The following is an 18,729-nucleotide window of genomic DNA, read 5'->3' as shown; positions in this document are numbered from 1 at the left end:
TTCATTACAGCACTCCCAGCAACAGCAGTTCAAGTCAGGCCCAGCGGAGCAGGCCTGAGGGCGGAAAGATGGGGCCTGTATTCCCCTTGGTGCCCCTGCCAGGCCCCTAGGAAAGGTGCAGCCTCCCCAGGCCACCCAGGGCCCCACTGCAAGTGTGAGCAGGACAGGTCCAGTTGGGTGGTGCTGTATTTGAGGACATGAGCTTCCAGCAAGGCGTCACTGTGCTGCCCAGGCATGAGGCCCACCCTCCTGGGAGAAAGGGTGATTTCTGGGGGGGCTCCATGGGCCTCTCTCAGGTGCCTGGGGACCCATTCCAGAGTGGGGTAGGGTAGGAGGACATAGGCATAGGGTTGGGCCCACAGCGGGAAAGGCCCAACTCGAGTGACAGATGCAGGTGGAGGTAGCTTGGGCTCTGTTCTGGGACTGTATCATTGACCAGGCAGGGAGTAGGAAGGGGGGTCATCCAAGGCCTGTGGGTTTCCACAGGCCATGTCAGTGCTTTGAGGCCCTAGGGTAACTGCATACACGTAGCCAGCCAGGCCATCACTGGGTCTGCCCTCTTCCCAGCTGGGCCTATCCTTGTCCCCTTTCCCCAACCCAGGGACAGGCTGGCTCCAGCTTGGGAAGCTGTGTACAGAAGCATGTGAATGGTGCAATTTGAATTTGAATTCCAGCCCCAGGCACTGCGCGCCTCCCCGTACCCTCACCCGCCTCCTCTCCCTCCAGACTGATGGACTGTGCTTTCACCCTGACCCGAGGACCACTGCGCCTGATGCACATCACACCACCCCCCACTGGGCTCCTTTGGGCTCAGGAAGTTAAAATGAGGACACCTGGTAGAGGTGGGAAGGGAGGTCACCCTGCCTGACACAGGGCCCTGAAGAAGTGACAAGTGCACTCCACCCTGTCCTGCAGATGGGCAACATTGGTGACCAACCTCACCTTCTAGTGTCCCATCCCCAAAATGAACTCAGCAACACAGTCCAAGACGCAGCTCCCCTCTGCTGTATCAGGGATACGGAGACCCAGGTCAGGGTGTGCAGGGCCTGGCATGGCCACCAAGGGGTCCCACGGGAGCACACAGGAGCCGAGAGCAAGGAAGGAGGAACCCAGGAGAAATGGGAGTGGGGAAAGCAGGGTCCCAGGATGGTGGCCTCCCAGGGGCCCATAACCATCTGGCCACCCCCGTCTGGCCCTTCCCCCACTACCCACACACAGTCACAGCTCCTGTTTTATTGCCTTCGAGTGTCTGGAGCATGACAGCTCCGAAATCCATTAACAAGGTGCCAGAACAAGTCGGGTGAGGGGCCGTGGAGGGCTGGGCCCAGTGGTTAAAAAAACATACCTGCCCCGTGATAAACAGGCCAGAGAAGAGACCTGCAGCAGGGGGCAGAGGGGTGCAGAGGGTGCTGGCAGGAGGTCCACGGACAGAGGGCAGACTAGTCTCAGAGACACAGTCATGGACACAGAGGGGCACACAAGGGTCAGACACAGTGAGACCGGGAAGAGACAAGAGTAAGGGCGCACGCGGCCATCGGACTCCTTGGACACAGGTGCGCTGAGGCACAGGAGAAAAGGCGGGTGGGAAGTGGCCAGGACAGGAGCCCTTGGCGGGCGGGGCCTGGCCAGGGTCCTGAGCTACATGATGCAGCATTTGGTCTTGTGAGTGTGCGGGTCTTTGAACCGCAGTCTCTGCTTAGGCCGGTACTTTTCCAGGTAGGTGAGCTGTTTACTGTTGATGGCTCCACGGCGCTTCCTGCAAAGACAGCGACAGGCAGAGGGGTCATCAGGCCTGGCTCAGCCACCACACCTGTACCAGGAAGCTCGAGGCCCGAGAGGCCAGTGTGGCCAGCAAAGCCCTTCTTGTCCTGACCCTTGCATCCTTGGGGAGAGGGACAAACAAGCAAAGCACGTTGGTGAGCCCAGCTAAGGGGAGGAAAAGCTGGGGTGAGGGAAGCCATGGTGAAGACCCAGCTCTCGCCCTAGGTGGCCAGCCCCTCCTCAGAACTGCACCAACGTGCATGGAGAAAAACCATGAGCGTGTATCCATGTGTGCATGTGCTGGCACGTGCACAAGTGTTGGGGTGTGCCTGCCTTGTGGATGTCGCCTGTGTGACACCTGAGGGCCTTGAGAGCACGCACCCATATCCACGCAGGGCAGCAATGTGCAGAAGGCCATCTCAATGGCACAAGACCACCCCCAGTATGTGTGTCACAGGCTGTGGGAACTGCAGTGTCAGCCGCTGCCGCCCCACCCACCCTAGCAGGCATATGGGAGCCCTTCCCATGGAGGCCACCATGAGATAAGGAGGGAGACACCAGGCTAGGCAGCTGGACCCTGGGGCTGAAATGGCAGACAGGACCATGGGGAAGGTCTCATGGCAGCTCAAAAAACATGTCAGCATCCCCAAGGGTGGCAGAGGCACTTGGGGAAGCTTTCGAGTTGTTTCCCACTAAGAGGCAGGACCAGGTATCCTAGCGTCCCTGAGCAGCGAGGGGTCACTGGGGCATTAAGGAGATGGCGTCTGCAGAGGATAGGAAGGATACCCTGGACAGCAGGTGAACCAGCACAGCTGCATGGCATCATTACTGCTGCGGCCCTGGCTCCTGACTATCCAGAGACGCTTCCAGAACTTACCCAGCCTGGCAACCCAGAGAGCCTCGGGCCAAGAGAACCACAGGAGCAAAAGCCACAGAGCACCAGAGAGGTGTGGGGGAGAAGAGGCCACAGCAACGCTGTCCCCCGCCCGCCCACAGTGCCTCAGCCAGCCAGCAGCCAAGACCCCTAACCCCCGCCATGTCCACTCACTGCCGGATGAACTGGATGGCGTCTTCATACTTCATCCCACTCTCAATGAGGGCCAGTGCCACGAGAACCGGAGCCCTGTGGACAAACAGCTGGGCTGAGTCACCTGAGTCCCGGCACCTGTCGCTCCCCAAGAGACCACCTGCTGAAGATGTAGGGCAACCCCCATTCCCTAAGCTCCCCCACGGAGCACACAGACTCTGAGACCAGCCCAACTGCCTGGGTCCAAATCCTGGCTCCCTGCTGTTCAGTTTCAGCTGGCTGGAACAACCTCTCTGTGGCTCAGGCTCCGTGTGGGTAAACTGTCGGTGGGAGGGTTAAACAGTGCACAGGCAAAATGCTTAGCTCAGGTCTGGCCTCGTAAGAGATTAGATTGCAGGGACTATCGACCCAGCCCAGCTGGTGCTCTCTGCAATGAGGGATTCCAAGGCCCTTCTAATTTCCCTCCAGTCCAAGTGTTGTTCTTCCTCAGAGAGGGCAGAGGGGGTAGGGGGGCAGCCTGGCTCAGAGGGGGGTCTCTGTGTTGGGGGAGTGCAGGGACAGTCTCACCCCAGCAGGAGGGAATCAGGTCAGACTCTGGAAGGACTTTCTCCCAACCAGGCTATGGAAGGACCTGCCTAGGAACCCTGGCACCTGGGGCACTGACCCTCAGGGAAGCTCCCATGGACATGACCCACACTGGAAGGCAAGAAAAAGTGCAGAAGGCCAAGCTCAAGCTCAGCTCCCAGCAGCAGTGCCCAATGCCTCAAGCCCTGCCCGCTGCTCACCGTCCCAGGCCCGCCACACAGTGCACTGCAACACAGCTGCCCGGGTCATCGCAGAACTTAGCCTTCAGCAGACTCAGCCAGTCCTCCACCACCTTGCCTGGTGGGGGTGCCCCATCGTCAAAGGGCCAGTCCTGTGGAGGGAAGCAGCTGAGAACCTGCACAGGAGGCTGCTGACCCACAGGCACAGAGAGGACAGGTACTCTGTCAGAGGAGAGGATGAGGAGCCCACCAGGGTAGGGCATCAGCCCCTCAGGGGACACGGGACACCCCAGGAGGTCCAGGCCCTTCCTTGCTTCCCGCCCACTAATCCACCCACCCTTTCTGAGTAGAGCCTCCTGGAAGCCCAGGGGCCCACCATGTTGGTCCTTGTGTGGTTCTGGGGTCACTGTCCATCCCGCCCATGCACTAGTGGCAGCCTGAATGGGTCTGTGTCGGCAGGCCCAAGGGGTCTTGCTACTGCAGTAACACACAAAAGTGCTGCCATGGGCCTGCCTGTGTCCCAGCCCCTAGTGCAGCTACACAGCCCTGATGCCAGAAGGAATGAAGAAAAGCAAAGTCCACATTTCTGGGAGCTGGGCTCTATAAACACCAGCAACACCCAGGAACTCCCCAGGGGTTCATTTGGTTTCAGAATATTAGCTTTGTTCCCCACCATCCTCCCCTCCCCCAGTGCCCTGGGGAGATGAGGCCAGTCTGCACAGGGAAAGGCTTAGCCCAGGGCACAGTGTAGTGAGGACTGAGATGCTGACATCTAGTGGGGATGAACGTGTGTATGTCCAGAAGCAATGGGTACCAGGGTGAAGCCACATGGGTCCACCAGGGCTGACAGAAGGCATCCTTGGGATCATCTTACAACTCCTTCCGGTCTGCATGGCTGCCCTGAGTCTAAACACCAATCCCTCCTACTGTAGGGAAGAAAGGGAAAGGAAAGGAGGGAGCTGAGGTGCCCTGTGCTAAGAGGTTCTTGGGCACCTGTACCTTAGTATTCTTCCAAGCACCCATACCAAGTGAGGACCCTGAGGCTGGGTGTGTACTGCGGGGTCCCACGGCTGAGCGAGGGTAAGGACTCAGTGCAGGCCTATCTGACCCCAAACTGCCAGACAGTAGGCGATTACTACAAGGGGACCTTGCCAAGGTGTAGTTCAAGTGTAGAGGGAGCTGTACTGGTGCCAAGGACAAGATGCCAAGGCCTCAGCACAGCTAGTTGGGGCCTGCTGCTCAGGCCCTGCCCACCTGTGCCTCCAGCCTGGTGTGGGAAGCCCTGAGCTAGGGAGCTCCAGGCACTGTGGCCTACCCCACAGAACTGCCCCATCCTCCTCCAAACTGGGTCCACAGGGCCATGGGAGGCAAGGAAACAGCCCAAGGATCCCTCCCCACCACCTCCATAGGGACTCACTGCTGCCCAGCGACAGGGCCCTAGACAGCCAGCAGGGAGAGGCTGAGATGAGGCCTCTGGGACAGACCAGGCATGGAGGAGCCAAGCTGTCCTGTGCTAGCTCAGGGGACCTGGACAGGCACCCACTAATCCTCATACCCTAGCTGCACAATGGAGACTCAACAGGGCTATTAGGGCTCAACTGCAGCCCCCAGGGGCAAGTGGACCTGGCAGGTGAGAGCACTGTGTGAGTGCCATTCCCAGGGGACTCTCCCGCCTCTGGCCACGTGGCCTCAGAGTGCCTAACCCCAAGCCTCAGTTTCCCCTAGAGGGAACCACACAGGGACTGCTACAGGCTGCTACAATTCTGAGATTTGGTGGCTACTGGTAGGAACTGCCAGCTCCACCACACAGGAGCACCCAGCCCTTGCAAGCCCAGAAGCCAATGGACCATGTGTGTGTAACCCCTACCTCATGGCCAGATCTGGAAAACAGGGCATGGAAGGGGAAACTTGCTCAAGGGCACATGGCCCAATACCTGGTCTCCTCCCAAGTGCCCACCCACCTACAGCCCAGGCACAAATAGCCTGGGCAAACACCATCAGATCGCCCCGGGTGACAGATAGCCCTAACCCTACCGCCCAGACCCTCCCCCGTGGCAGCCACCACAGCCCTGGAGCCACGCAGCCCTCACCACAACAGTGATGCCATCCTTCTCCAGTGGGGCCTTGTCATAGGTCACTTCACACACACGCACCACAGTGGTGGCTCCATACTTCTTCAGGTCCTGGCAGGGTGGGAAGAGGAAGAGGGCTGGGCAGGGGCTACAGCGTTCAGAACCCAGAACCCCTGGACCAGCACTCCCAGGGCATGGCCAAGTGCCCCTCAGGCCCCTAGCGCAATGACTGTGTCCTCTCAGGTTCCTGGGCAAGGGTGTGTACCTTAACCAGACAGGGGAGTTGCACGAACCAGTTATAGTGGAGTGTGACTGGTAAGGTGGCCTTTCCTGATACTTCTGGGGAGCCTTCCCTGTCCCGTCTTGGGGGGAAAGGCACCCTATGTAGGCTCACCTGTTCCTTCCCTCCTCAGGACCCTGGGTCTCAGCAGCAAGGCCCCACTTTCCAGAGACTACTGGGTCCCCATCAGGGACCGAATGCCACCCACAAGTGGGTGCTGCATTTACGTAGCCTTCCTGGCCTGGGTTCCTTCAGAGTCCCTGAGAGGCAAGCCATAGCAGGCAGGGCAGTACCACTTCGGAGGGGTCAGTGGGAGTCAGGCCCAGCACACCAGTGGGGAAGCCCCACGCTACCAGCAAAAAGGTCACCCAGCTCACAGCCAAATACGGGGTATTTTTATCCAGGGGCCTCTAGCAGGGCCAGCTCCCAGCTCACCTGCTTCTAGACTGTATTTTAGGACTGGTGAGGAATCTCTGGCCTTGCTGGTCATGTGACTGGGGATATCAGACACAGTAACACCAGGACCTAACTATTCTGAGAAAACTGGGAATAGGACGAGGGTGCCAGATTCTAAGGCCAAGAGACACCTTAGAGTCCCTCGGTGCCTTCAGAGGAGGAAGCTGCCACCTAGATGAGGAATGACTGCTGACCCTGGATATATGCTGAGCCCTCATCCTGTTCACACAGAACCCCGATCCTGACCACAATCTTAAGGTCTGGTCAAAAACTGAGCTATGATCCTGACTATGCTCTGAGCCCTGATGGCTCACATACTGAATTCTGACACTGGTCACATTGAGCCTTGACACTGGTAACACACTAAGCCCTGAGAACTATCACACTCTGAGCCCTGATCTTGCTCACACAAGAGTCCTCACCCTCATCACACACTGAGCCCTTATCCTGCTCACACTGATCCCTGACCTTAGTCACACTCTAAGCCCTCATCCTGATCCTGATCATACACTGAACTTTTTTTTTCCTTGTTGGTGCTACTGGGGTTTGAACTCAAGGCTTCACACTTGTGAGCAAGCAATCTACCACTTAAGCCTCACCCCCAGCCCAATACACTGAACTTGATCCTGGTCACAATCAAAACCCTTTCCATCCTTGTCACATACTAAACCCTGACTCTGTCACAGGATAAACCCTCATCTCGATCACACACTGAACCCCCATTCTGGTCATAAACCTAGCCCAGACCCTGGTCACACACAGAGCTATGTTCACCAGTCCTCCAGGCCCTGCCATCTCAAGGCTCTCAGCTATGAGAGGCAGCAGCCATGCCCTATACAGCACCTAGCTCCATGTCCAGGGTCCAGGATTCCTGACAGCAGGGTTCTCCCTATTATGATGACAAGCCCATGGCGCTTATGCAGCAGAGGGAAGGACTGAGAGACTATGGCCTGCAGAAAGCCCTGCATAGTCAGTCACAGGCTCCATGGAGGACAAACAGCACACAGTCTTATCCCACACAGTCACAGGCTCCAGTCAGCCCTGTAAACAGCTGTAGGCTCTGCAGACAGCCTTAGGTCTACAAACAGCAAGGAGTCCTCTACAAACAGTCCTCTACATGGTCATACTGACAGCTCTAGACACTGCTCCCAGCACAGGCTCTGCAAACACATCTGGTCACATCTGTGGGGTTGTGGACAGCAAGCATCTCTGCGTGCCACCTCTCCAGGCTGCAGTGTTCATTGCTTCCATCTGCCAGCTGTAACTCTTGCCCAGTCCCTCCTCATACTGACATCTGAGCCTGGAAGCCCTGTGCAGCCTGTTCTGGTGGAGCCTGAAGGCTTCTTCGAGCCTAAAGGCTTCTTCAAGCCTGGGCTGGCCCCCCATTTGCCTGTCTCCAGGCCGTGTCCACAGTAAGCAGCCACTTCTTACATGGGCCTCCTTCCTTTTCTGCCTCTGCGAAGTCCAAGGTAGGCCCAGGGCTCTCAACTGCTGCAGCCTAGGCAATACCCCATCCATCAAAATCCTCAGCTCTTTCACCTGCCTCAATTCACACAGCCTACTGTTTACACTGGCCCACCCTGTGGCCCCCCCCCAGGAACCCAACTTGTTCACAACGCCCCTCATACCTGAGCCCCCCATGCGCCCCTCCAGGATCCTGCAACAGGATCCTGCAACAGCCTAAGCTTGGTGCAGGTGGGCATTGACACTACAAAGCCTGTCATGGCAGCTCTGGGCTGCTGTACCCTGGATTGCCTGGACGCCCCCCACTTACCTCGATGAAGGTGCTGAGGGTGGCATTGGTGGGGTTGTGCGTGATGAGGAAACGCATGTTCCTGTAGCTCACCTCCACAGGGGCAGGCCGGTTCATACGTGCCATGCCTCCTCCAGACGGGCCGAGGGTGGGCCAGCCAGGGGCTGCAGAGAGGCCAGGAATACAGATCCACACAAACCAAGTTGAACAAGACCCCCGCGCTTGTCCGAAGACAAAAGATTTTTTTACAACCTCGTCCACACACCCCGCACAAATATTGTGCAAATCCTTGGGAGTGGGAGAGGAAGCTGCCCAATGTTTGGATAATTAAAAAAGAAAACCACTCAAAAAAAAACAAAAAAGGAAAAGGAACAAACAGCTCCACAGTTAAATGAGCAATTCCAAACTCCTGTCTCTCAGAGCTGGGTAATTATAAGGGGGCAAAAAAAATAAAATAAAGAGCAACAACCAAAAAAAAAACTCAGCAAAGAAAACTTAAAAACCCAAAGTGAACAGAGCCGCCGGGCAGTGTCCAGTGCAGTGCTGTCACTGGGGATGCCCTCTCGGCATCGGTGGACAGTGCACAGTCCCTTTTGCTCAAAGCTGGGGAGCGTTTCCTCACCCCAAGTTCCTGAGGACGAAAGGAAAAATAAACTGAACCAACTCTGGCAGCCCTGGGGCAGGGGTCACAGGCAGCAGCTGTGGCAGGTAGACGGCCTCTGATGTGCGAAGCCTCTGTCACGTTACCCCATCAGGGTAGGGCAAGTCCTGGAGCAGGGCAGGGGGCTCAGACAGCAGAGCTGGCCCCGGGCCTGGCAGCAGCAGCCATCGGCAGGCAAGGGCAATGGTGAGGGCCGGAGGGGCACAGGCCTCCTCAGCAGCAGGCACGGCAGAGATGTTGGGAGCGGCAGTGCTCAGAGCTTCCCCACCAGGGCCTCTCCATCAGTCGCAGGCTGGTCCTCAGCAGGCACTGTCTGGGGGGAGGGGAGAAGGAAATGGGTGGCCCTCCCTGGGCCGCAGTTCCCCCACGTGAGAACACAAGGAAGGCAGTTCCTTCCAGGACTACCCCTGGCCCTGGGGTGATAGAGCAGCTACACACGGCCACCAGGATGGGGTGAAGAGGGACGCAGGAGAAGGATGGGAGAGTCACACAACCAGGAGCACGCCGAACTTCAAGTAGATGACTGACAGGACCATCCTGTGGCAACAGAGGCCAGTACCCTCTGAGCCTGGTCCCCACCCCGCAAGCCCAACCCGGGGACAGTGACCCTCCTCCTCTTGGGACTCCTGGCCACTGCGGAATATCCAAGCCCAGGTCAGATGATCTGGGGCAGCCCACCTCAGGGAAAGGTGCCCAGGACAGCAGGTCTGCCAGGGTGCAATAGATGGTGGGGAGCATCCCACTCACAGCCACAAACAGCCTTAACTGACTCGGGCTTTCCACAGTCTCTCGCCCTTGCTGGTCTCTGTCCCCAGTCATCACTCACTGGAGCTGGCCAGGCACGGGAGGTAAACAAGTCACAAGCTCCTTCAGGAGCTCTGAGGTGGGTGGAACACAGGCCAAAGGGCCAGCTGCAGGGTGCATGCCAAGGTTGTGACAACAAGGGTGGCCAAGAGTAGGGTCACACTGTGACAGGGCCCTAGGGAAGGACATTGCTAGGGATACAGTCAGCCATGAGCACCTCCACCCTGATCTCTGTCTCTGTCTCTCTGTCTCTGTCTCTCTGTACCTAACAACTCCAAAGATCCCAGGCAGGGAGGTCCTAAGGGCACTCAGGCCCCACCCACCCCATGGAGGGACTGGGGGACCTTGGCATGTCACTAGCCTCTCTGGGCCTGGGCACCCATGTACAATTAGGGGCCAAATGAGATGTCTCCAGCAGAGTCTCTCTGACTGGCAGACCCTCCATCACTGGACTAAGCCCACACCCTACTGGGCCACTCCATTCTGACCACAGTCTCTGTCACTCTGTCCAAGGAAGGGCCCTCACAAGCCCTTCACCTGGCTGAGTCTTCCACCCATCCACCAGCCCACCACCTCTTACCTTTGCCCCTGCCCCAGCACCTCGTTTTCCAGCCACCCACCAGACAAGCCAAGCCCCTGGAGCCTCAGCCTGGCTGCAGACAGGGCCCAATCTAAGATCCTGGACTCTGGCTTCCAGCTGTGGGCACCGGCCCCACTTTCCACGGCTCCAGCTGTGCAGGATGGTGGAGGCTCCTCACTCCCTGCCCTCCACACGCAGGCAACAGCCCAGTGCTCTGACTCAAGGTAGGTATCACAGCTCACAGCCCTCAGCGAGGTCCTCAGAGGGCTAACGTGCCAGGGAGTAGGGGATGACCCCAGCGGGGGGAAAAAGGCAGAGACACAATTGTGTTTCTGGTTCAGCCAGTCAGGTCCGTAATCCACACCACTGCAGAGCAAGCATCCACCCTGGTGCAGGTGAGGAAAGCCACCAGCTCCTACAGCACACAAACACCTGGAGCCCCCTGGGAGGGGATGTCCCGTGTGTGCACGCACACCTTGTGTTTACAGAGGGAAGGAGGCAAAAAGGCCCAAGGAAGCTATAGAATTGCAGGGAGCTCCTAAGAAGCTGACCTCCCATCAGCCACAGCAGCTGGGCACCTGAGGAGATCCCAAGGGTGACAGCAATATGGCCTGACTATGCTGCCCAGTATTGCTGGACAGATCCTCAAGGCTGAATCCCTAGGCAGAGAGGGACCTAAGTCACCCCACACCCACACTACTTCCCTGAGGCCCAAAGTTGTCCCATGTGTGCAGGGATCAGGAGTTAGATTGACCTAGGCCAGAGATCTGGAGTCAGAGCCCACGCTGGCATAGGTCAGATATACAAGTCTAGGTTGGACCAGGCTGGGCTGGTGACCTGCCACATTCCCACTTGCCTCCACAGTCTGGGACCCATGCCCAAATACTGCAAAGCAGCACGGAGACCTGCCTGCCTCAGGCACCCCCGTGAGACCCACCACACCTGTGGCTGCCCCTAAAAGGAATCCCTCCCTGGCTACCATCTGAGAAGGCCCAGACAGGCTGCTGGCCATCAGAGCCCTGCACCTATCCCCAGGAAGGGCTGACCCAGGGCCTGAGGTCCCACATGGTCAACCACAGCCCACTTGGCCATGACCCAATCCCAGTACTAACTCCCCGATGGACAAGTGAGCGAGCTCTGCTTGTGGCTAAAGCCTCAGGCTCCTAGCCTATGAAACAGGCACAGCTCACCCCAGTCCAGTTAGCTTGGTCGCGTGCAGCCCTGTTTCAGCCTCTTTGGCCAAGCCACCACACCCACCACGCTCATCACCCAAAGCACCCAGGCCCCTCCTTCCCTCAGGCCCGCCCCTTCCCTTCCCGGATCTGGTCGGCCTCCTCTGGCTGGTGCCGGCGCCCAGAGTCCTTCGTTATCTTTTCTAAACCCTGTAAGGAGGCCCATCTCTCTGCCAGATGAGGAAACAGGCTAGGGAGAGGTGGGAGGGCATTCCCCGGGCCCTGGCCAGACATTCAGCTACGTGGGGTTTTGCAACCTCAAGTCTAGGAATACTGAACCCCATGGCAAAGAGGAGACTAGGGCTCAGGGAGGCTGCTGCGTCCATCGGCTGCAGAGGTCCCCTCCCTACTTGTGACCCCTGGGGTGGGGGGGGATGAGGATAGCCTAAGGCTCAGTGAGGTCCCCAGGACAGGTAAGGGTGCGTGGTGGGCAGGCTGAGATCAGTCGGCTGCGTAGCCCCGGGGTCGGTGGAGGGGGTCGTGGGGGGTGGTGAGGGGCGCGCCCGCTCGGGCGTTAGCAAGGCTTCCCACCGGGCCCGCCGGGGCACCACCTCCCCCAGGCGGGGCTGGATCGCTAGTCCCCGGGTCGGGCCGGGAGACCAGGTCCCGCCGCCCGCTGCACCCCGCCACGCCGCGCCCCACCTCCCGGCTCACCCGCGCCCGCAGGCGTGCCGCCGCCTCCATGCGCCGGGCCGGGCCGGGCCGGGCGCGCTGCTGGGCCGAGACCCGCGCGGGGCGCGCCCTCCGCAGCGGCGCTGCTCGCGGGCGGATGCCCGGCGCCCGCGGCCCGGCTATTTATAGCGCCCGGCATCACGTGGGGGGCGGTGACCGGCGGGCGACCCGACTCGCGGCAGCTCCCGCACCTGCCGCCTAAAGATAGCGCGCCCAGTCCGCGGGCAAACAAAGGGGCGGCCACCGGAGGAAGAGGAAACCCGGCGGGCGGGCGGGCGCAGGAAAGGAGCGGCCAGGGCCGGGAGGGCTCCGATCCAGGCGCCCCCCTCCCTGGAACCTGCTGGGGCTCCCCACAGCTTGTGAGGCGGTCAGGCAGGAAGGATTCCCGTGGCCGAAAGGAGGGGGCAGCAGGAGTCTGTGCAGAAGGGCCACAGGGGCTAGCGGGGAGCACAGCAGGGGCAAAGGCTGGAGGGGTCCCCTGCCCAGCTCTCCAGCCTCATAGCCCAGGACTCCTCCACTGAGCCTCCACTGTGTGCCACACACTGTTGTTCCCTCACTTAATTCTCACAACACTCCCGCTGGCTGTCTTCTCATCCCACCCCCACCACCAGCAGCTTATAGCTGAGGAAACTGAGGCACTGAGCCTAGGAGCAGCCCAGGGTCACTCAAGCAGGCAGGATGCAGGCAGGATCCAGGCGGGGAGCTGTCTCCACATTCAACTCAACACCAAGGCACCACGCACACGCCCCTTCCTGCACAAACCCTCCAGGACTCCAAGCAAGATCATCCCCTGCTTTTCCAGCTGCCCCCCAACAGGCCCCCAGAAACACCAAGTGCAAGGCCCCTAAGTCCCAAGCATGTAGGCTGGCATCACCTCCATACCTGCCCTGGTCCTCAAGGCCCTCAGCAGGCTGGAGCAGGGCATGTGTTACCCTCAGCATATAGGGTCCCCAGAGGCCTATCCTTGCTGGGAACCCAGCTCAGAGCCTGGCTCCCAGACAGACGCCTGGCCCCTGCAATCAGAGGTCAGCCAGGGAGGGGAAGGGCAGGGGAAGACTGGCCAGGGGCCAGCAGAGAGCACGTTCCCCTTAGACGCTCCCCATACCCCCAGAGAGCATCTTCATTAGCAGGCCTGGCCCAGCAATGCCTGCCACCCTCCCCTCCTGCCACCCCTCCCAGGATCCCTACCATACCTCACCCCTACCAAGCCAGGCAGCTAGGAACCCTAACAGCAGGAGCACCCTAGCAATGAAGCACCAAACCCTGGGTTCTGGCTCCCACTCCTCTTCCAGCAGCAGCTCCCTGAAGGCTCCAGGGAGTTGGGCACTCACCGTCCTGCTGGTCTTCCACCTTGATCGCTGGTGTATATTGCACCCTGCCGGCAAGGCACCAATGCTGGCCATGCTGCACTGATAAACACACCAGCTCAGAGAAGTTGAAAAATTTGCCCAAGTCACCCAGCCAGGAAGCAAAAGAACTACAGCAGGAGCTGGGACTTGCTGACCCCCACCCCTTAAGACCCTACTGCAGGTGCCCAGCCCAGCCCAGCCCAGCCCCTCAGAAGACAGAACCTGTGGCAGCTACCTGTGCCTCCCACCTCAGTTTCCTCGTCATAAGAGGGTCTCTTAGTGAAAGGTGCCATGGGGTATTGCATCCAGGACCCAGAGCCCACCCTGCTGCTGAGCCTGCAGGAGCCCCACACGCCTGTCCCCCACTCTGAACCCCTTGCCAGGGCCTCTGGCCAGACCAGTGGGAGCGGGGCGGGGGGGGGGGGGCACCTGCTGCAGCTGGCAGGGCCCCAGGCCTTTCGGAGAAGTCTATTCCGGGCAGGAGCCATTCTTGCTACCCTCCAGGGCACCCCATCCCTAGGGGCCAGGAGGGGAGACCCAAGCAAGCACGGCCAATGCCGATCCCGGGGACGTTCCTGGGCCCCCATGGCCCTGCACCCCACAGTCCCAGAAATGCTGCCCCCTCACTGACTAGGCACCACTATCCCTTCCCCCACCCAGGCCATCCCCTCTCCCCTTGGCCACATGCCCTGTAGAGCAGTGAACGGTGTGTTCCAGCCCCAGGGAAGGCCTCCCTGACTGGAGGGCTGAGTCCCGGGTCCAACCACCTCCCACACAGGCCCTGGCACGAGGGCTCCTGCCTGTTTGTGGAAGGGACAAGTGACCCAGAGTTCTGGGCAGAGGTCCAGATGTGGGAAACATCCAGAACCCATCACGGGATCTCAGCCTTCGGAGTCTAAGGATCCTCAAAGGTCACCCTGTCACCCAATCCCCAGCTTGCACACCTCCAAGGAGGAGCTCTATGCATGGACAGCTCCCCAGGTATTGGTGCCCCCTGGGGGTGCTTCCTGGGCCCCTGTGGCTGGGAAGGGGACCATCAGGAGAGCCTGTGAGCAGCAGCCCCGGTGACAGGTGCTCTGCAGGTCAGAGTGGTCAAAGAAGGCTTCCTGGAGGAGGTAGGGGGAGGGGGCAGACATTTTCCTGATGCCCTGACTCCCTGTGCAACCTGGAGCTAGCAACGGCCCTGTCTGGGCCCATAGTTGCCTCTATAAATGGACACACTGCCAGGAAGGGAAGCACCTTCTGAAGCAGTACCAACTCCCAGCTGGTCACAGGGCACCTGGGCTGCAAACTGGAAACTGCTGTGGGGAGCTGACCTGGGTTTCATCAGCCAGGAGGCACCTGTTCTCCCCAACCAAGGAGCTCCAGGCCAGTGGCTGCAAAGACCCTCCTCAAAGCTGTCACTCACGCACACACCCTCACCACACACAGCCTTGACAGTGCCCTGTGGAGTGTGGTACTGGCCTGGCAATCCAAGTGGCCTGCTTCCCAAGGCCACCCTTGTCACCAACTACCAACACCACCTGGGCAGACCACATCTCCACTGAAGACCAGAGGCTATAACTATCATTTCTGTGGGCAGCAGCAGGCAGGCCCTGGTGTAACCATGGGCAAGGCCACTGGGCTGCCATTGGGCCAGGTCTGGAGCATTGGAGCCAACAGCCACCCAGGTCTCCAATAGCCCCAGGTGGACTATAACCAAGCAGGGCACCCCACCCTTCCACTCACACCACCCCTCGCCCTCCCCAGGGTTCAGCCCTGGCTTGGGTGTTTTGAGCTCCCTGGAGCCTCCCTTACCCCCACCCAGACCTCAAGACCCCACAGAGAGAGAGGGGATCCAGGCACTCGTCCATGCATTCATTCCTCCACTCATCCAATTTGACAAAGGCATGCTTGAGGGCCTCCCAGGGCCAGGCGCAGGGCTGAGCTTAATATTACAGGGGCCCCCCAGACTCCCATGGGCTGGACTTGGGAGTTACAATTATCAGGGTGCTCAGGAGGGGTGGGATACCCCATGCAGGTATCACTATGGAGTCAGAGGTCACTTCAGTTCTGCAGCCAAGTCCTTAAAGAGACCCTGCTCCAACATGTGCTTCAGTTTCCCAGGTTGCCACATGCAGGGTTATAAGGTGGTATTTTCCCAGTGGTGCCCCTCTCTGGGCTGCCTGGCTCACAGCTGAGACACCCCCAGGCTGAGGGACTAGTCCCAGAGCCTCTCCCACCCTGCAGCAGGGACCCCCCCCCTCCCCTTCCCCTGCCCTCAGCCACCTCACACACTGCCCAGCGGGTACCTGCCGTGGGCGCCTTCCTCCCACCTTCTCTGTGCATTTCCCCCTCCCCCAGTGCCACCACATCCTCAGGGCTTCACTATCCGGTGATCGTAAGCAGGAAGTTACTCTGTACCTCAGCTTCCTCTTCTGTAAAACGGGGTAAGGACAGAAGTTTCCTGATGGAGTCATCAGAAATGAATGAATCCATCATGAAAGTCTCAGAGCAAACCTGGGCCCGACCTACTCACACCGCATAACTGGGTGTTATGCATACCCAGTGTGTAGCCTCACCTCCTCCCATCTCAGCCCGGGTCCAGAGAAGAATGGTCACCCAGGCTCAGACATCTTCCCAGGCCACCAAACCCTTGACCTCTGCCTCGCATGGGTCCAGGTCTCAGAAGGTTACTTGGCTCCTTCTTCCCAAGATCCCTGACGCCCCTGGGCAGCTCAGGATCCTGGCCCAAGAACAAACTGGATCACAGGTTTACCCTCAAAGGACACCAGCCCTGTCCCTACCATTGACGTGGAGAGTCTCAAGGGGTCCACAGGTACCCACAGGCCTCCCCACTCCACTGGTGATTCCAGTCCCCCACCCCTCTTCTCTGGTCCCCACTCCTACCCAGCCCGAAGAACACCTTCCCACCAAGGCAGCTGTCAAGAGAAATACATGGATGTCCTTGTCTTGAAGGAACTTAGTTCAGGATTGATGCGTGCATTTCTCACCTCCAGCCCCTACTGAAGCAGGGGCCAAGGGCCCATGTCACCTGCCAATCTACCCAGCAAGCCCCACCCACCCTGAGAGGCTTGGCTCAGGCTGCAGATAGAAGGGTAGCCTCCTCCCCACCACCACTCATACATCTCCCATGGCTCAGAAAGAATTTGGGCTTTCAGCCTGACCCACTGGCCCTCAGTGGGAGGGTAAAGGTGGAAGAGCTGTAAGATTCACCGCTCCAGCACCCTTTCTTCCCCAGAATGCCTGACATACCCCATATTCTTAAGACTAGGCCAGGGCCTCTGCATCCAGGATGTCCTCGGGTGTTCTCAGTGCCTGTCTCCCCCCCACTGAGCACCTCTAGGCTCGAGGCCCCATGGTGGGCGTCGAGTATGGGTCAGGAATGAGTGAACACCCATAACCCACCCTTGGGGGTTAGTGAGGAACGCACAATAAGCAGGTAGGGCTTTGCAACAGAGGGAAACATGGAACCAGAGAGTCGCCAACAGGAGGGTAATCACAGAGGTCTTCCTGAGAAGATGGCCTTCAAGCAGAGACACTAGACTCACACCCCAAGGTGAGGACCATACCAGATTCTCTTGGAACTCCTGACAACAGCATGCACCAGTGTCTGCCCAGAAGCAGTTCACACAATACACCCGGCATCACCCCCCAACATACACACACATCCACTGAATACCAAAATCTGAGGACCCCATTTTACCTGAGGCCACACAAGTAGGTGGGGCAGAGCTGCCTGAGTCTAGCTTGTCTGGGTCCAAGTCCAGGGCTCCTTCCTGTCTTCTACTCCATGAATAATGCAGGCCTCAGCTGTCCAGAGCCCAGCCCCAGGAGGGTTGTGGAGTGACCAGAGCACACAGCTGGGGGTCCAGTCCTAGATGCCCAGCCGCTGCACCCCAGTAGCCTCTCAGGACCTCCACTCAGAGTCCAGGGACTTTTTTGCTTTACACACGATTACAACCAACCTAGAAAGCTAGTGATGCTTTGGAACCTCACAGGGAGCTGGTGGACCATCGTTACAGGGAAGATCATCGTTACAGCATACTAACAAGTACTCAGGGCACCTCCCATTTACTGAGCACCTGCTCCTCCACAGAGCCGAGGGACTAAGTGACACAGCTCCAAAGGTTCCTGCTCTCAGGGTCAGGGGAGTGCTGCAGTTTGGACCTCTGCTGAGTCGTTCTGCACCAGTCTTCACTGAGCCAAGGAGCCACATCACAGCTGCAGGTGGGCGCACTCAAATCCAGCGTCTCTGTTAATGGCCCTGCTGACCCCAGCTCCAGGTGGGTCAGCCCCACAGGAACTCCATGGGCACCTATACAGAGTGACTCAGGACACCCCATTCGTGCTATATCCTGGGGTAACTGTCCCCAAAGGCTCCCTTCGTGACAGGACTGTGGGATGAGCCTCAGTTAACAAAACAGGACTTGGGCAGAAGGGATGAGGAGCTGAGGAGTGGCAGTCCAATCATACTGGACCCCACCCACAGGACCCCATCCTGCTTCCTGATGGTGCAGCCAGGGAGAAGTGACCAGTGGTCACTGACCTTAGAAGTAGACACAGGGGTCAGCCGACCCTGAGGCTGGGGGGTGCCACAGTGGAGAGGGCTGAGGCACAGCACAGTAATGTACAAAGAGCCATGAGGAAAGCAGAGCTCCCACACCATCCAGCGTAGGCTCTGCAGGGAGAAGGTTCCACTCTGGCCACCAGGATGGCACCCTCCCCCATCTGCTCTAGGAACTACTGGGGTACCGGCCAGCCTCGCAGCCTCTCCCTCTGGGGTCTGCCTGCCCCCCAGGCCAGCCCACACCTAGGACCCACCTGGGCAACACTGCCCAGGTCCTCCACACTCCAGCCACGTCCATCACTACTAGCTTTATCTCACAGCCTCCCTGCACGTGAAAGGCAGAGGCAGGAGAGCAGGCAGCACAAGTGGGGAGGGGACAGAGGTCCAGGGCCTAGGAGGTACCCTGCCCCTCACAGAACCCTCCTACACAGGCCTGGGGGCAAAACAGTCCCTGTGACAGTAGGGGTGTGGAAGGGCAGGTTGTAGTACACTGTGGTCCTTCTAAGGAAGGTGTCCTAGGCTCCCAGGTCTCTAGCTGCCCCTCCCTGCCTGCTCTGGCAGAGAAAAGGGCCTAGGACTGGTCCTTGTCTGGGGGACTCACTACACCCCACCCTCTCCAAACAGCAACCCCTGCACAGAGTGGTGTCTGTGGTCCTGAGGCCACCCAAGTCTCCCCAGCCCTCAACCTATCCTGAGATCCCCACTTTCTTCCTCCTTGAGAAAGCCAAGGGGCAAAGTGGGCAGAGCC

General features: G+C 59.1%; 1 protein-coding gene across 7 annotated transcripts in view; it reads right to left on the bottom strand.

Moving 5' to 3' along the window:
- Window positions 1-1,218: 1,218 nt before the first annotated feature.
- Window positions 1,219-18,729, bottom strand: part of Ptp4a3 (protein tyrosine phosphatase 4A3) — a 34,611-nt gene continuing 17,100 nt past the window's right edge. Inside the window, exons 1-7 of one of the 7 annotated variants that reach the window (XM_020156881.2) lie at window positions 12,045-12,150; window positions 8,736-9,087; window positions 8,135-8,277; window positions 5,643-5,735; window positions 3,574-3,740; window positions 2,810-2,884; window positions 1,219-1,756 (exon numbers count right to left, since the gene is read on the bottom strand). In XM_020156881.2, the coding sequence (XP_020012470.1) occupies window positions 1,639-1,756; window positions 2,810-2,884; window positions 3,574-3,740; window positions 5,643-5,735; window positions 8,135-8,239 (558 nt within the window). In that variant the 5' untranslated portion in view covers window positions 8,240-8,277; window positions 8,736-9,087; window positions 12,045-12,150 and the 3' untranslated portion in view covers window positions 1,219-1,638. Of the gene's footprint in view, window positions 1,757-2,809; window positions 2,885-3,573; window positions 3,741-5,642; window positions 5,736-8,134; window positions 9,088-9,452; window positions 11,429-12,044; window positions 12,151-12,944; window positions 12,967-18,729 lie in introns of those variants that run through there. The other 6 variants (XM_074069310.1, XM_074069309.1, XM_020156873.2 and 3 more) reach the window with 6 other exon arrangements.

Source organism: Castor canadensis, chromosome 3 (assembly GCF_047511655.1).
Source record: "Castor canadensis chromosome 3, mCasCan1.hap1v2, whole genome shotgun sequence".
Taxonomy (NCBI): Eukaryota; Metazoa; Chordata; class Mammalia; order Rodentia; family Castoridae; genus Castor; species Castor canadensis.
Note: the sequence above shows the minus strand (reverse complement) of the source record. Positions and strands in the feature narration are given on the sequence as shown.